Raw genomic sequence first — 14,965 nt, forward strand, 5'->3', positions numbered from 1 at the left:
GAATAGCTAGTCCAGCTTTACCACGCAGAGTAAAACATTATTTAAGCCAAAATTAAATTGTATACACAGACACACATAGCGCATAAAATAATATTAAAGTAATACAAGGTGTTTGTAAAGTCTTGTGCTAAAAAAGAAAAACTCATTAAAAAAAATTGAATAGCACTTCATGCATAATTCTTTTTTTTTTGTTTTTTTTTAAAATTCTGATCCAATAAAATATTTATCGCAGCAATTACACACTTTTACGCATTCATATTTGAAGTTCTAAGAAGATCTGAACGATATCCAATTCCATACAGATAGAATTTATCCTTTGGGGAAGGGGGGGATAACAGTCACTACATGCGTATAAACTGCTGTTTTAGGAATGAAAATATCTATTAAAAGCAAGGGTTCTAGCTAGTTGAACCTAGAACCCCTCTCGTCCCTCTTTTAACGCCGGATATTAGTTAATATATCTGCTATCACCGATGGTCTCGTATTCTTTAATGCTATTACTTTCTTTGATGTGTTAATATTGTAGACATGTATGCAAATAATATTTCGTTAATAAAGCCCTTCAGGAAAAGGAACATACTCGGCTTTTTTTCATACATGGACGACATTTTCGCTCTCCCGTGTTAGTGCCACCTACATCACTTTGGCTAGTACCGTCCCCGAGAGAAAAGATTTGAAATAAGGATTTAAAAGAAATAATAATAAAAGGAGAAGAATCGAAAATGATGTTTTTCTCAAAATAAAATTTCTTTTTCAGGACTTAACGAACACTACTCGTTTTCTTAAAGCAAGTTAAAGGTAATGAGGCCATGATTGTTAGATTTTTAGAAAAAAATCATTTACTATGCTTTTGATCGGCATTATGTTTGTATATTTGTATGAACCCAAATATCCCTCTGGAAAGTATATCTTTTGCTGTGCCAAATTTAGGCATAGCTAGTGCAGAAACAAAAGGAAAGTTTTTGCTTTTCAAATAGCGATGTAGAATTGTCTCGTCTGTTTAACGAATGGGAACCATACACACAAGGACATGCTTGTCTGTCTTTTACTGCGAAAAAAAAATAATCTGTAGAAATTACTGAAGGTTAAGCAAATGTCATCCTCCTGGATCAACGTCTTAGTTTTCAAATCATTCACCAACAATTTATAACTCTAAGAACACATCATTTCAGCAATTTATTGAAAGACATTGTGCAGTATAATATGCCTATGCAAATAACTCAGTAATATTTTGACTTAATGTAATAACGGAATTTAAAAGAATGAAAGCACATCTATCAAATTATAAGCTTCTTACATAAGAGTTTATTGCAGAAAAATGTCAATGACTTTTTCCCCCTTTTTAGTAGCAGTTTTTGTTTTTTCAAAAATCTGATACATTTTTGAAAAAAATAGTGCAGCACAAGATCATTGAACTTAGGTATAATGACAAGATTTAAATTGATATTACCTGAAACTGCGTATAAAATGATGATTCACGTGATTTCTAAATGTCGTTACTGTTAAAGAAAAGTATAGAGCTCTTTTTCTTCATAATACTTACTTTAAGTTGCTCAATAAGAGCTTCTCCGTCAAATACACCCCATTTAAGTTTTCCTTTATTTGCAAGCAAATCTTCAAAGTTGTTTATTGGATTTCTAATCTTAGGGAAAGTAAGAACAGCTACTAAATTTCCACTGTATGTTGCTACTGTAACGATTACAAATAACCACCAGAATGCAACTAATATTCGACCAGATATTGCATCGGGTAGATGCACACCACCTGCAAGATACATTAACTTGAATACTCGTTAGACATGATAAATATTAAATAATATGTAAACCTCTTAGATTATTTGAAAGCTATTAGTATGATATCCTTTTTTAGTAGTTCGAAAAACTTTAAGCTTAATTAAATCACATATTGGATTAGTTTATCTGATTTTTAGGTTTTATACCTAACAGTGAACTACTACGCATTTTTAGCAATCTGTGCATTTAGGCATCTCAGCCGTTGTATTAATGCAGTTGTTGTAGTTTGCATATTATTGTATTCTTCATTCATATTGTCTATTTTCTTCAATGACTACACGTATAGATTTAGATCCTTATTAATTGCACGAGAAAAGGGTTGTGACAGCTATAAGTTGTCATAGCATCGCAGATACATTCTTTCGTACCGATCATAGTCAGTGGCAAGATTGTTGCAATAGTTCTCTAACATATTTGAAATTTTCTTTAAATTTAATAAAATATTACAATGTGTGCTGCTTTAATTTGAAGTATGTAGGACAAAAGAACTGTGTAAGTTAAATTGCTGTTTTTCCCCCATACTTTCGTCGGTTGCCTCTGAACGCGAAGTCTTATCTAATCAAATTTTCGAAATTACAATTTGATTTCAGTATTAGTAACAAAATGCTTCACAATATGCAGATTTTTGACAATATTTGTTTTCTGAAAAATAAATATACAGCGCCCAAGCATTTTACAAATCCACACAAATAAGTTGTTATTAATTTTTGCTTTAGTTAAGTACACAAAGAACATATTACCTTGTTGCACTATTGCGCCAAAACCATACCATGCACAATTGGTTAGTCTGAACAAACCTTTGTCATTTACCATATCGTAGTGCTCGTAATACGAGCTTGCACGATGTACTAAATACAAAATGGGTCCAATAAGTGCAACAGTTATGAATACACAGATCCATGTCTGTAACAATAAACAAAAAATAATTACAAAATTGAAGAATAAGTATATAAATTGAAATTCAGAAATCGTTCGTAATTTGAAAACAAGTCTTTTGGTACGTTTTTTAAAAATAGTCAATCCTTGATATCAATTATTTAGGTTTTTTCAAAATAAATAAATAATAAAATTAATAAATATTTTACAATTTTTTGCTTTTATTTACTTTTGCTTTGAAAAATTATTCACTTATGAAAATGAGAATTATAGAATGCAAATAAATTTTATTGAATGTTATTAGAGGATTCGGCATTAGAAGTAATTTAAACAGTCAGGGTAATATAAATGAAAAATTATCATATAAGCTTTGTGCTACAATATGATTAAGGTGAAAAAACAACGTAAATAAAGCACAAATATTCGAGAAAATTTTTTCTCGAATATTTGTGCTTTATTTATGTTGTTTTTTCACCTTAATCATAGTCAGATTAATAGCAATAAAATTACTTTGCAAAACACTCTCCCCCAATTACATACGTCAAAGATTTTTCTACCGAGTACTAAGTTAGAGATAAGTTCCATTCCGGTGTTTTTCACCTTAAAGTGCTTTTTCCCGGGAAAATCGAGTCTTCACTTCGTATTTTTTTTACCCGAGTTATATTTTTTAACTCTGAATAAGAGAGCAAGAGATCACTTCTACCTATAACTACTTTATTCCTGTGCTTCATTTCTGTAGAAACACTGCTTTTTTTGTCATCTGAGTCCGGCTATTAATTCTAAGTTGAATTTTAGAAAACAGCTTGGATCAACACTACTTTGTGCTTCTAATATAGCAAAAGATTTTACAAAGTAAGGAATATAGAATTATTGATTTTTTTAAATTCCGCTTCTCACTAAAAGTTTAGGGAAATTGTAATGTTTAAATCCATTACAATAAAGCTATTTAAAATGAAATGTTCTTTAAGTTTAAATTAATTTTTTGGTTAATTTGTAGTAATAGTTTGCATTTTTTGAAGGGCTTTGAGCAAATTCCACTTTTCTTGAAATGTAGGAAACATATTGTCCCTTGGGCTAAACATTTCGACAGTGCACAGTTTTGTGCTACCGAAAATTAACAAAAAAGTGAGAAGAGAAGCGTGAATTCATAAACCGAAGTCGTTCTGCGAAAAATGTTTTTTTAAATCCCTAATTTTATGTATACTGTCAGGGTTGAGAATAGAAAATAATTACATATGCCATCGAGTTTTCCATCACTACAAGGAGACTTAAGTATTTCTTTCAGTAAACCCTTCAATTTTCTCTAAGAGCTATACTGTCGTGGGTAGGTAAAGGACAGTAACTGCAAATGTTTCATTCTTTTTTTTTTTTTGCTTTTTTCTCATCCCTTTTACGTTGGTTTTATTGTACAAGCTTGCCTGTTTGTTTTCCTCTGAAAAATTGGCCCAAAACACACGCCTAACTGCAACATTTCCCTATTGTTAGTATTGAATCCAAAACGCGCTTCTTCAATTATCTCAAAAACTCATTTCTTCAGATAATGCCGTTTACTTGCCCACGGTGGTATAGTTTAATTGTGCATTTTTAAAGAAATAAGTAAAATGCATAGTGTAGCCTTTCAAGATTTATTTACTCGTTTTTAAAACGTGTTATAATGAGCTTTTAAGTTGCATAGAAGGCTATCAGCGTTTCAGTTAAAAAGTATAGTTCCTTTCATTAAAAAAAAAAAAAAAAAAACTGCGAAACGGTGGTGAAACAAAATACCCTTGAAAAACAAATGAAGGGGTTAAAAAAAAAATAAAAAATAAAACGCGATACTTACATAGGATGTAAATGGTGCAAGGAAAAGATATTTATGCTCTTGCTCAGGCCTTTTCATTAGAAGTGCGTATGATAATTCATCGACAGCTTTTGTGAAATTGACAGCTTTTATTCTTTCAGGGGTCATGAAAAAGCATTGAGCTGCAAACTCGACTTCCTGAGAAACATTGAAGACAAATATCATTAAGGGATGACAATGAAATTAAATCTTTTATTCCTTGAGTTATACTATTATTTTTATTAGTCATTAATTTTTTGATAATTTCTTTTAAAAAGTATATTAAAGATCGTCCACAAATTATGTCGCGCTTTGAGAGGGAAGTTTATGACAATGGGAAAGAACAGCGTAGCAAGAGGTATGGCATTACTCATTTTGGTAAAAATAAAAGTATTTTTATAGCAATATGTTTGTGTACTAAAGCGATACATGTGGCGAGGGGTGTGGCTAAGGTGATGCGTAATAATTTGTAACAAGAGGATGAGGGCTCAAATACATTGAAAATAAGTGTGGCGTCATAAATGGATTACCCCTTATTTAAGTCTTAGCTGATAGTACAAAATAAAGAAAATAAGCTTTCTAGCTTGACAATAAAGGGTGGTCGTAATTGAACATTCCTACTTTAAAGTTGTCTAGAGACGAAACTATTGAACAGAAATTATCGAACTATTGTGTAGGACAAGAAGACGATTCGCTTAAACTAATAAATTAAGAAGTAAAAAAAAAAATCGCAACCAGAAAGCTTTTTTAATGAAATTCATATTCATGACTGTTTAATTATTTAAATTTCACCATCGTTTTCATAATCTTGACCAGATGGGGCTCCTTCACACATAAAGGACGTCCTCAAAAATCAGTTCAAAGAAAAAGCTTCTTTTCATACTCCGCTCTAGCGACCTGCGGCCTTCCTAGTCCCCAGACATTAAGCTATGTTACCTTTATCTTTGGAGGTATTTGAAACACCTGTAAATCGTGATAATCCTAGAACTGTACCTGATTTTAAAGACAAAATTGCACGACTTGATCAAAGCGTTTGCCAGAGCGTACTACGGTCAACTGTAGAACATTTTACCTCAGAATTCCAGAAGGTAGTCAACAATGATGATCATTTGTTGCAAGGACTTCTTTAAATGTACAGTAAGTTTGTAACTCATTGAAAAATGCTCTCTGGCAGCGAAAGTTTTTTCTTTTTTACTTGCTCAGACAAATTCCCATCTCTTCATAATGTTCTAAGAGCAATTTCGTTAAATTCTGAGCAATACCTTAGTCGCAAGACAAATTTAAAGTAAGGTTGCTTATTTTTGTACATGAAATACAGAGCGAACTGTAATTTAGTATGTAATTAAGACTTCAGATTATATACTGCATGACTTTATAAATGTAGCTCCAAGAAGGGGTGGCCGGAAAATAATGAAACTCTGCAATCAGAGAGGGATACAGCTACGAAGAATAAGGGATCTTTATTTTAAAATGATATTCATAATGCGAGCGAGAATAGTTTCGGCTCACTAGATAGTAGGCCTTTGCGGACGGCAATGGAGGAAGCAAAACGTATAGAGTTGATGAGAGCACATCTTTTGAAAGCGGCAGTGGCAGGGTTTACAAAAGTCGTTCAATTACATTCCAAATGTGTTCGAGTGGTGAGTTCAGGGGAGAGCGGTGGCCTGGAAAGCATCTGTACACCTTGCAATACAAGTTGACTAATGGGAGCAGTGTGCATTCGGGCGTTATCGTGTTAGCAAAGAGTATTGGGCTGTAAAGGTAGAGATGTGTCAAAGGCTACATCATATCATCCACGTGTCATTCTGCAGACGTAGTGCCTTTAATACGAGCTAGAGGTGATTTCTAATCGTACGCATTTGCGCAACAAACAATGATGCCTCATTGTCGTGAGGTGGGGTGTTTCACAATTGCTGCCAGATATGACCTGTATCTACAACGACGCCACACTCGTGCGCGGTGGAGAAACAGAAGCTGGAGAACACGACCCACCACCATTCTGTACACGTCTCTGTAGTCCGACACGCTGGTGTCCATGTCAAGTGGTCGATGGCAGTCTCTTAATTGACGCCATGAGTGCAGGCCACTAGCATTCAATCGACAGGAAATGATTTTGGTAGATATGGGAACATCCAACGTGTCTTGAATATGCTGCAGAATGCTGGTAGAAGTGACTTGCGGGACCTCCAACACTCGTCGGCGGATGCGTCATTTCACGTGTTCTGCTGTTACTCTGGTTGCACCATGGCCCCTTAAAAGTGCCACATTTTTTTGTTCCAACCATCTTCGTGAAAGCTGTGGGTGGACTTATCTGCAGCCCTAGTAGGGAAACTTCCACTATCTTAGGGCTAAATGCCGCTTTCTTCCTATGTAAGCTATAACGAAGTAGCGTGCTTTGCTTCTTGATTATAGATTAACATGGAGTTAGTAAGAAACCACAATCAAGAAGCAAAACACGCTACTTCACCAAAACAGACATAGGAAGAAAGCATCGTTTAACACCAAGGTGAAGGAAGTGTTGCTACTTATTCTACGATTCAGGGCTTTAGACCCATCCAGGTGTGTGTTAGCTGAGATTGAAGATAAGGACTAACTTGTCTTTCTCATCAGAAAGATCACCATGCCCTTCATAAAGACGTCCGTATACTGGAACTGACACGTATCCACAGAGACGGAAACGAGATTTCAAAGATGATTTACCCAGCAGAATTAAAGCATGAAATTTACCCACTCCGCATATTTTTACATCATTTGCATAACTCGGTGAGATGCGCTTTCCGTGAAATTTACATAATATTCGGAAAAGCCTTGATTGATGCTGCATTTTCCATGTCGAGTAAAGTTAATAGATTGGATTTGCTGAGCTTAGGTTCGTTTTGTATAAAAATATTTTTATGAAGTAAAAGACACTTATTTCGATTGAAACAAATCGGAAAACTATTACTGGGCTATAGATAAGACAGACACAATTCAAGTTAATAGATTGGATTTTCTGAACTTAGATTCGTTTTGTATAAAAATATATTTATGAAGTAAAAGACACTTATTTCGATTGAAACAAATCGGAAAACTATTATTGGTATACAGATAAGACATTATACAGGCACAATTAAAAAATGATAAACAATAATAATTCGCGGATTCTGAAACCTTTTGTTTAAATCATATTATTGTAAACACAGTTCAATATCAGAGATTCAAACCGAAAAAAAAAACATATGTTTAAAATTAACTTTGCTATCCCTTCAAATGTAAATTAGACAGGAGTTTTCTCGAAAAAGGGCACCATTCACACTAGAATTCACTAGAATTACGACTGTCTTCGTATACCTAGAAATACGGCGGGGATCTATTTGTCCCTCTAGGATGAAATCTGAATAGTTCCCTATACAGAATGTTATATATTTGTAAAAAGGAGTTAAAAATAAACATAGTTATAATAAATACAAGGGATGTAGAGATTTTAGTAGTATATAATGAAGTATTTAAAAAGTGTTCAAAATACACTTTAAATAACCAGTGCTGTTTCGGTTGTATTCCAAACTAGGGACTAATGCTCCCTTTTATGTACAAAAATATTCTGACCGCTTCAAATGCTTGCAACGATATGTTTCAAGAATCCTTTTTGCTCTGTTTCAGCAACGGTAATGTATTTGCATTTCTTTTTTCATCAAAGGGGACAAAATGACTCCTGCCCACACTTCTAGGTTAAAAAAAAAAGTACAATTTTCTTGAAAACTTTGTACTATTTCGCAGCACGTTGATTTAGGAAAAGTCAAGGGAGAATTTCGCTTTTTATGAAAATACAGAGGAGCAGTTAGCAAAATCAGTGTGCTTGGGGTCAAATTAGCACCTCCCGTAATTCTAGTGTTAATTATGAAACATATGTACTCGCTTAACAACTTGTCCAATCATCCCAGTCCATTCGCCATTCGGAAGTTTTTTTCCGGACTGGCTATCAGGTGGAGAGACAAACTCAAACCTAAAAAAGATGTATACATAAATTTAAAAAAAAAATCTTAAATATACTTTAAAGCTCTTTATTTAAGAATAAAACATAAATAATAAAGATAATCACTTTTTTAAGAGCTTTAACTATTGAAATAATTATTTAAATTTCAGTTCAAACAAATAGTTTGAAGTATTGAATTACTCTCTAGTTACATAAACTTTCTTTAGTTAGCTTTAACTGTTGAAATACAAAGGGGGACCCAAAAATAACCGGATTTTTGTTCTAAAATATTTATCTATTAGTTTATTCACAAAATTTCTTTAGTCTCCTTCAAAGTGTTCCCTCCCTTGATGCAATACACTTGTTTATTCTTTTTTTCCACTGTCAGAAGCTCCTCTGGAACTCTTTAACTTTGACCATGTCCAGTGCCCGTTGCGAAGCAGTTTTTATAGCCTCTACATCATCAAAACACTTTACTTTCAGATTTTTTTTCATCCTCGTTGACAGAAAAAGATCACAGGGGACTAGGTCTAGCGAATACGGGGGTCGTTCAACGACTAGCCACCCCTGAGAGGCCAAGTAGCGGTTAATAGTGAAGGCTGTCTGTACGGGAGCGTTATCATGGTCAAGGAACCATTCTTCTGATCGCCCGCGCGAGATCCAATTCACTCTTGTTTCTTCTAAAATTTCGTCAGTCGTAAAACGACGACTCTCGTTGATTTTTTGGCGTATTTTTTCAACGTTTTCATCATTTCGAGACGTTGAATGGTGCTCAGAGCGAGCATGATCTTCAACATTCGTGCTACCACGTTTAAAGCGCTCAAGCCACTCGAAAACTTGTGTACGGCTCATAGCATCATTGTTGAAAGCTTGTTGAAGCATTTGGTAAGCTATTCCGTTACCGACTTTTCAAGCAGAAAGCGAAACTTCAAGCTTACAGTATGTTCTTTGAAATCTGCCATAATGAGTTCGCAGGCGGAAAGCAACAACACCTGAGAAAACTAACAGTACGATCCGACGTTATCAACTAAACTGACGCCACTTGAACAGCTGGTTTATGAAGGTCTCTACTTGAGCTATCTAGCTGGAGAACACTCTACTACATCTAGGATTGGCATTGCACCATTAGTCCGGTTTATTTTGGGTCCCCCCTCGTAATATTTAAATTTTAGTTCAAACAAGTAGTTTGCAGTATTAAATTACTCTCTAGTTACATAAACTTTCTTTAGTTAGCTTTAGTTAAATGAATTAAATAAAATAATAGTTTAAAAAGCCAAAAAAAAAAAAAAAAACACGTTTTAGTAGCAAAATTAACTAAAAAGTTAAAAATAATCTCTGGATGACAAGTATGTAAAGTAATTGACCAAACACTTAATTTTACTGTAATAGAAAAAAAGCGTGGGGGCTGCCTCTTTACATTTTTGCATGGATAACAAGTGGAAGAAATTTAAGACAACTGATAAGAAGCCCCCCACGCTTTTTTTTTCTATTACAGTAAAATTAAGTGTTTGGTCAATTACTTTATATACTTGTCATCTAAAGATTATATTTAACTTTTTAGTTCATTTTGCTACTAAAGCGTGTTTTTTTAGTTTTTTAAACTATTATTTTTTTTCAAATAAGATTTAGATACTAAATATTGCTAACACTTGCAACTCTTAAATGAAATCTTTGCGCGTGCGTTCGATTTTATAATGGAATTTATCTTATTATTCTATTTCATTATTTGCATCAGACATTTTGAAAGCTTTCTGGTAAATTCATTTGCAAACATTGTTACACTCCGCAGCTCTGATTTGTACGCTGTAAGTAATTCTAATAAGCCACTGGCTATTTGTCCAAAGGAAAGTTGGACCCACAGACATACAAGTTAAGCTAATAAAAGCATGTTAATTAGAATAAATTAATAACTTATCGTTAATAAATTAACTTGATTATAGAATATGGCATTGTCATCGGGTCTGAGGTTGCATTCCAAATTTTAAAAGAATTCGATCACAGAAAGTGGGCGAAAATTGAGTTGCAAGATTATAAATTTAATTTCGGTGTAGACGGGATTAGAACGCACGCCCAATAATTCCTGGAGGTGGACGTCAGTGAAGACCTGGTCCTTAGACCGCTCGGCTACGAACGCTCATAAACTGGTGGAATGTACTAACAGTAATAAGCCACTAGCTCTTTGTCCAAAGGAGAGTTACTCACAAACATACAAGTGAAGTTAATAAAAGCGTGTTAAAAAACAAACCTTTCCTTATTTGTAGTGCAGAAGCAGAAGATGTTAAAGTACTGTAACTGGGAATTGATGAGAACTTGTAGGGCTTATTATAAGCACATTTTAAATTTGAATAAATACAAACGTCAGATATTTACTGTTTGTTTGTGCAATTAATTATTAGTGCGAAGCATATATTAGCAATAATTAGCAAAAACGAAAGAACTGCAAGAAACTCTTCAAGTTTCCCGCATGTGGATCTCAACAAATTCACTTCATTACTATCAAGCTTAAATACTCAATGGCATGATTGGTTTTAACTTCACAGCTATTTTTATATTACTAAAAAGATAATTCAACTATATCTCTAATTGATCATGTATGCTTTTAACGTTTTATAGGAATGTATCAGATATTGATTACATAATACTAACAAAATTCAAATGAAGGGAAAAAAAAAGAACAAAGCATATTAATTTGCAGTTTTTAAAATTATTTTCTCTCTTTCAGCCAAGTTTTTAAATGATTGAATAAAAAAACATTTATTCTTACTAACGTGCAATCAAATAACAATTCTGGCAAAGTTATAAAATAAATAATGAAATAAATAAAATAAAGATTTAAGATTAACTAATTGTCACTCAACAAGAATTTAATGTAATATTTTGAATGTATTCTTAAATGATATAAATTATAAACATACGTAAAATTCATTTCTTTTGATACAGCTCGAACAAAATCAACGACAAGTCCACTATAATCAAAGCCAACTCCTTCTTTCTTTTTCTTTATCACAGCACAAGGAGCACCCTGCAAAGTTTTTAACACATAAAGTTATGTTCGTAATGTAATATTATTCGAAATCTGAACTGTATTTTTATTCTGAATCTTGTTTGTTCTCTTTTAATGTAGCTATAATTACAAAACCTTATGACAGAAGTACTTTTTCATGAAAGTACTTAGTTAAGTCAATCCTCACAAATCTGTGTCATAAAACGCTAGCAGGACCCTCATTCTTGTCTATTTCAGATAGTGATGATCAACAAAAAGAGAATGCTCTCATCCAAAAAAAAAATTGTTTAAGGGGAGAGGGGGATACCCCCTCCCCCTAATCTCCGGAGACAAAAATACGGTACTAAGAGGCACAAAAAAAAAAAAAAAAAAAAAAAAAACCTTCCCTTTTCAGAACTTAAGGGGGTCCGGGACACATTTTGAAATTTTTTTTATTTTGTACTTTAGAGTTTTGAAATTTTTTGAACTGATTCATCATTTATTTAATAAGCAAAATCATAACATAAATATGAAAAAAAATTATTTTTTTATTTAAATTTAATTAGTTTTTTTCAAAAAAATGGGGTTGCTTTAAATTGCTATAACTCAAAATATTGTTGGTCAATTTTCAATTTTTTTTCAAAAAAGTATGCACAAATATCTAAGCTTTAATTTTTATTCGGCGATTTAAAAAATATTGATTCAATAAAAAATAAAAAATATTTGAAGAAAAATTTCGAAAAATTCGAAAATACTTTTTTTTTTTTAAATCATAATTTTTGAAGTAAACGTTTTTTTCAAATTCGCCGAATAAAAATTAAAGTAAATTGCTTGAAAAAGATATGCTCCAAGTTTCATTACTTTATCTCTATTGGTTCCTGACTTATAAGAGTTTGAATGCAAGAAATCGGGAAAAATTGCATCATGGAGAAAAACGCGTTTAAAGTTTTAAAGTTATGTACACATTCGTTAGATGCATGCAACAAAAATAACTATAACTTTCGTTCTATTTAAGGTAGAAACAAGATTCAAAAGTCCTCTTAAGCAGAAAAAAACGGAGCAATTTTTCAAACTATAAAAAAAAAAAAGCAAAATTTGAGGATTTTTGTGTCCCGGACCCCCTTAAAAAGGGGAATTTCACTCACGTCTTCTTTGTAAAAGAGAGAATATAATTTCAAGACATTTCAGGCATAGAAATACAAAAAAAAAAAGACCTTTTGTGTTTTCAATATCCCTATGCGTTAACAAGAGACCAATACTATTTCACAATGTAATTTTAAAAACAGTACTAGGAGGCATTTTATTTATTGACTGAAATCTCTTGATAACAAATTTGTTTTTTGGTGAAATCAAATTGTTCTCGATTTCACAGAAAACAAAACTGATTGCTGAATATACCTACTATGCCGTGGTCTAGAGCTCCTTGATGCTGTTCCAAAGGCCCCCCAAATTACAGTTTTTTTTTCTAGCGGTTAATATTGTAAGGTTTGACTTCAGGGGAGCTTTGAAAACTGTTTGGCCAAGAGCAGCCTCTCAGTACCTTAATCGGGCCCAGCCCAAACTTCTGAAATATCGAATTGTTAAAACGTACACAAAAGAGTAATGACTTTTCTCCACATCACCCTATCTCTTAGCAATGCACCTTAGGTTAAGAGAGTAATAAATGGACAATGAGCTGTATTCGGCAGCTTTACGCAATTTGTCGGTCCGTTCTTATCTCTCGAACCAACAGCATCCCAAGAAAAAGTATCGCTTTCAGAATCGAACCCCTTTATGTCATAGTCATTTCTTCTAAAGTAACAGTTCAAAAATACTCGTGCGTTAAAGATGATTGCCATAAACGATAAGCTTTTCATGGAATATTTGCACCGTATTCAAGTTGCTACTCAATTTGTTACCTTGAACTGAGTAATATTGAAATTGAATTAAATGTCTTACGAAAGGAATTATCACACGATGTCTCCTATTCAAATGTTTGAGCAAACGTACACTGTAACAAATTTCGGAAACGTTTCTGGATATATCGGAAACGTTTCCGAAATAGTAGGAATCCTTCATCCAATAGCGAACTCCTCAATATTCAGAAAGCTTTTTGTTATTTCAAGATATCTAGAAGCGGAAGTGATGACGCAACGCTTCGAAACCTATTTCATCCTTCCAACACAGGCGCCAATGAGTCGGAAATAACGAGAACTTCTTTTTTTGTTATCTATGGTTGCTGCAGTCAGCAGCTGTTTAGCATTGGATTGCTTGTTATTTCATGTCTAGAGAGTAGTAAAATCTGTCGAAACTAATTTTGCGCCTTTGCATTTTGGACTGCCCTTGATTTTTTAGACGATGTACGCAGCTATTAAGTCAGTTAATAACCATTTGCTTCTTTACAATTTCCAATGTGACCATAATTAGATATATATTGTGTGTTCAAGCGTGAATAGTTTCAACACCCGTGTTTATACTTAATGAAACGAAAACCTTTGGATTACTTATTCAGTTGTAATGGAGGTACTTAGATTTTCTTCCGCTCATGTTCACTTGTAAGTATTAATGAATATTTTAAAACATGTTGTTATATACATTTATAATTTTGTTGATTTGCATTTGATGAGGCTCCAATTGTAACTGTTTTTGGGTTTATCGAATTAATTTAAAGTTATCCTACATACCGATGTGCGCGGTGTACTATTTGTTGTAACTAACTGAAACTGATTAATTACGCAAAAGAAGTAAGATTTATATTTGAGAAGCAATCACAGAAAAGTTATTTCGAAATACTTGGATGTACATACATTTTGGTTCAAAAAGAAAAAAAAATCAATTGTTTAATTCATTAGAAATATGGTAATGCAAATATTTTCTAGTATTGTAATATGCTTCACAAAAAATGTGCCGATTTAATTTATCTTTTTTTATTATAATTTATTCATTCATTTAAAAATATTTATGCCATTAGAAAATGACCATGTTATCTATTAGTAAGAACATAGTTATGAAATTAATTCATCTGCTTATTCATTTTGTTAAATGTGGTTAACAATAAAAAAATTCCTTGACATTAGTTTCGAAAATAACATTTCCTTCATGGATATACTAGTTTAATGTAGGACAGTCAGGAGAAATGAGTCAGTGGCAAAAATGGAACAGCTGCATTTACATGCTGAAATAAAAAGTAATATTATTTCATGTCATCGTTTTAAAAGTGATCAGTTTTTAAATACTATGTTAGTAATATGCAATGCACATATGGTGAGAAGACGAGGGGCGTTCACTACGCAGACTGTGCCATTGACATTTTCAAGGGGTTGCTTTTTTTAAGGTGGGGGGCGCTTTATATCCTTTTATGGGTGCACCATCACTCTTATGGTGTGGGGGGGGGGAACTCTCGTATATATGAAATGGAATAATCATGTAATAGAGTTCAATATTTTAATAAATAAAATATATAATGCATTTTGCGCACACTCTAAATCAGTAACCTATTTTGATTAAGTATCTATATTTGTGATAAACTGGAAAAGGGCAAGAACAGAAGAATAAACCCGAAT

General features: G+C 33.0%; 1 protein-coding gene across 1 annotated transcript in view; it reads right to left on the minus strand.

The window, feature by feature from the left end:
* Positions 1–14,965, minus strand: part of LOC129218908 (ionotropic receptor 93a-like) — a gene marked incomplete at its 5' end in the record, with an annotated part of 101,517 nt that overhangs the window by 25,829 nt on the left and 60,723 nt on the right. The window contains 5 exons of the mRNA XM_054853227.1: positions 1,544–1,764; positions 2,534–2,696; positions 4,492–4,647; positions 8,380–8,470; positions 11,356–11,462. Coding sequence (XP_054709202.1) covers positions 1,544–1,764; positions 2,534–2,696; positions 4,492–4,647; positions 8,380–8,470; positions 11,356–11,462 — 738 coding nt within the window. The remainder of the gene's footprint in view (positions 1–1,543; positions 1,765–2,533; positions 2,697–4,491; positions 4,648–8,379; positions 8,471–11,355; positions 11,463–14,965) is intronic.

This window comes from Uloborus diversus, chromosome 3, assembly GCF_026930045.1.
Source record: "Uloborus diversus isolate 005 chromosome 3, Udiv.v.3.1, whole genome shotgun sequence".
Classification (NCBI taxonomy): Eukaryota; Metazoa; Arthropoda; class Arachnida; order Araneae; family Uloboridae; genus Uloborus; species Uloborus diversus.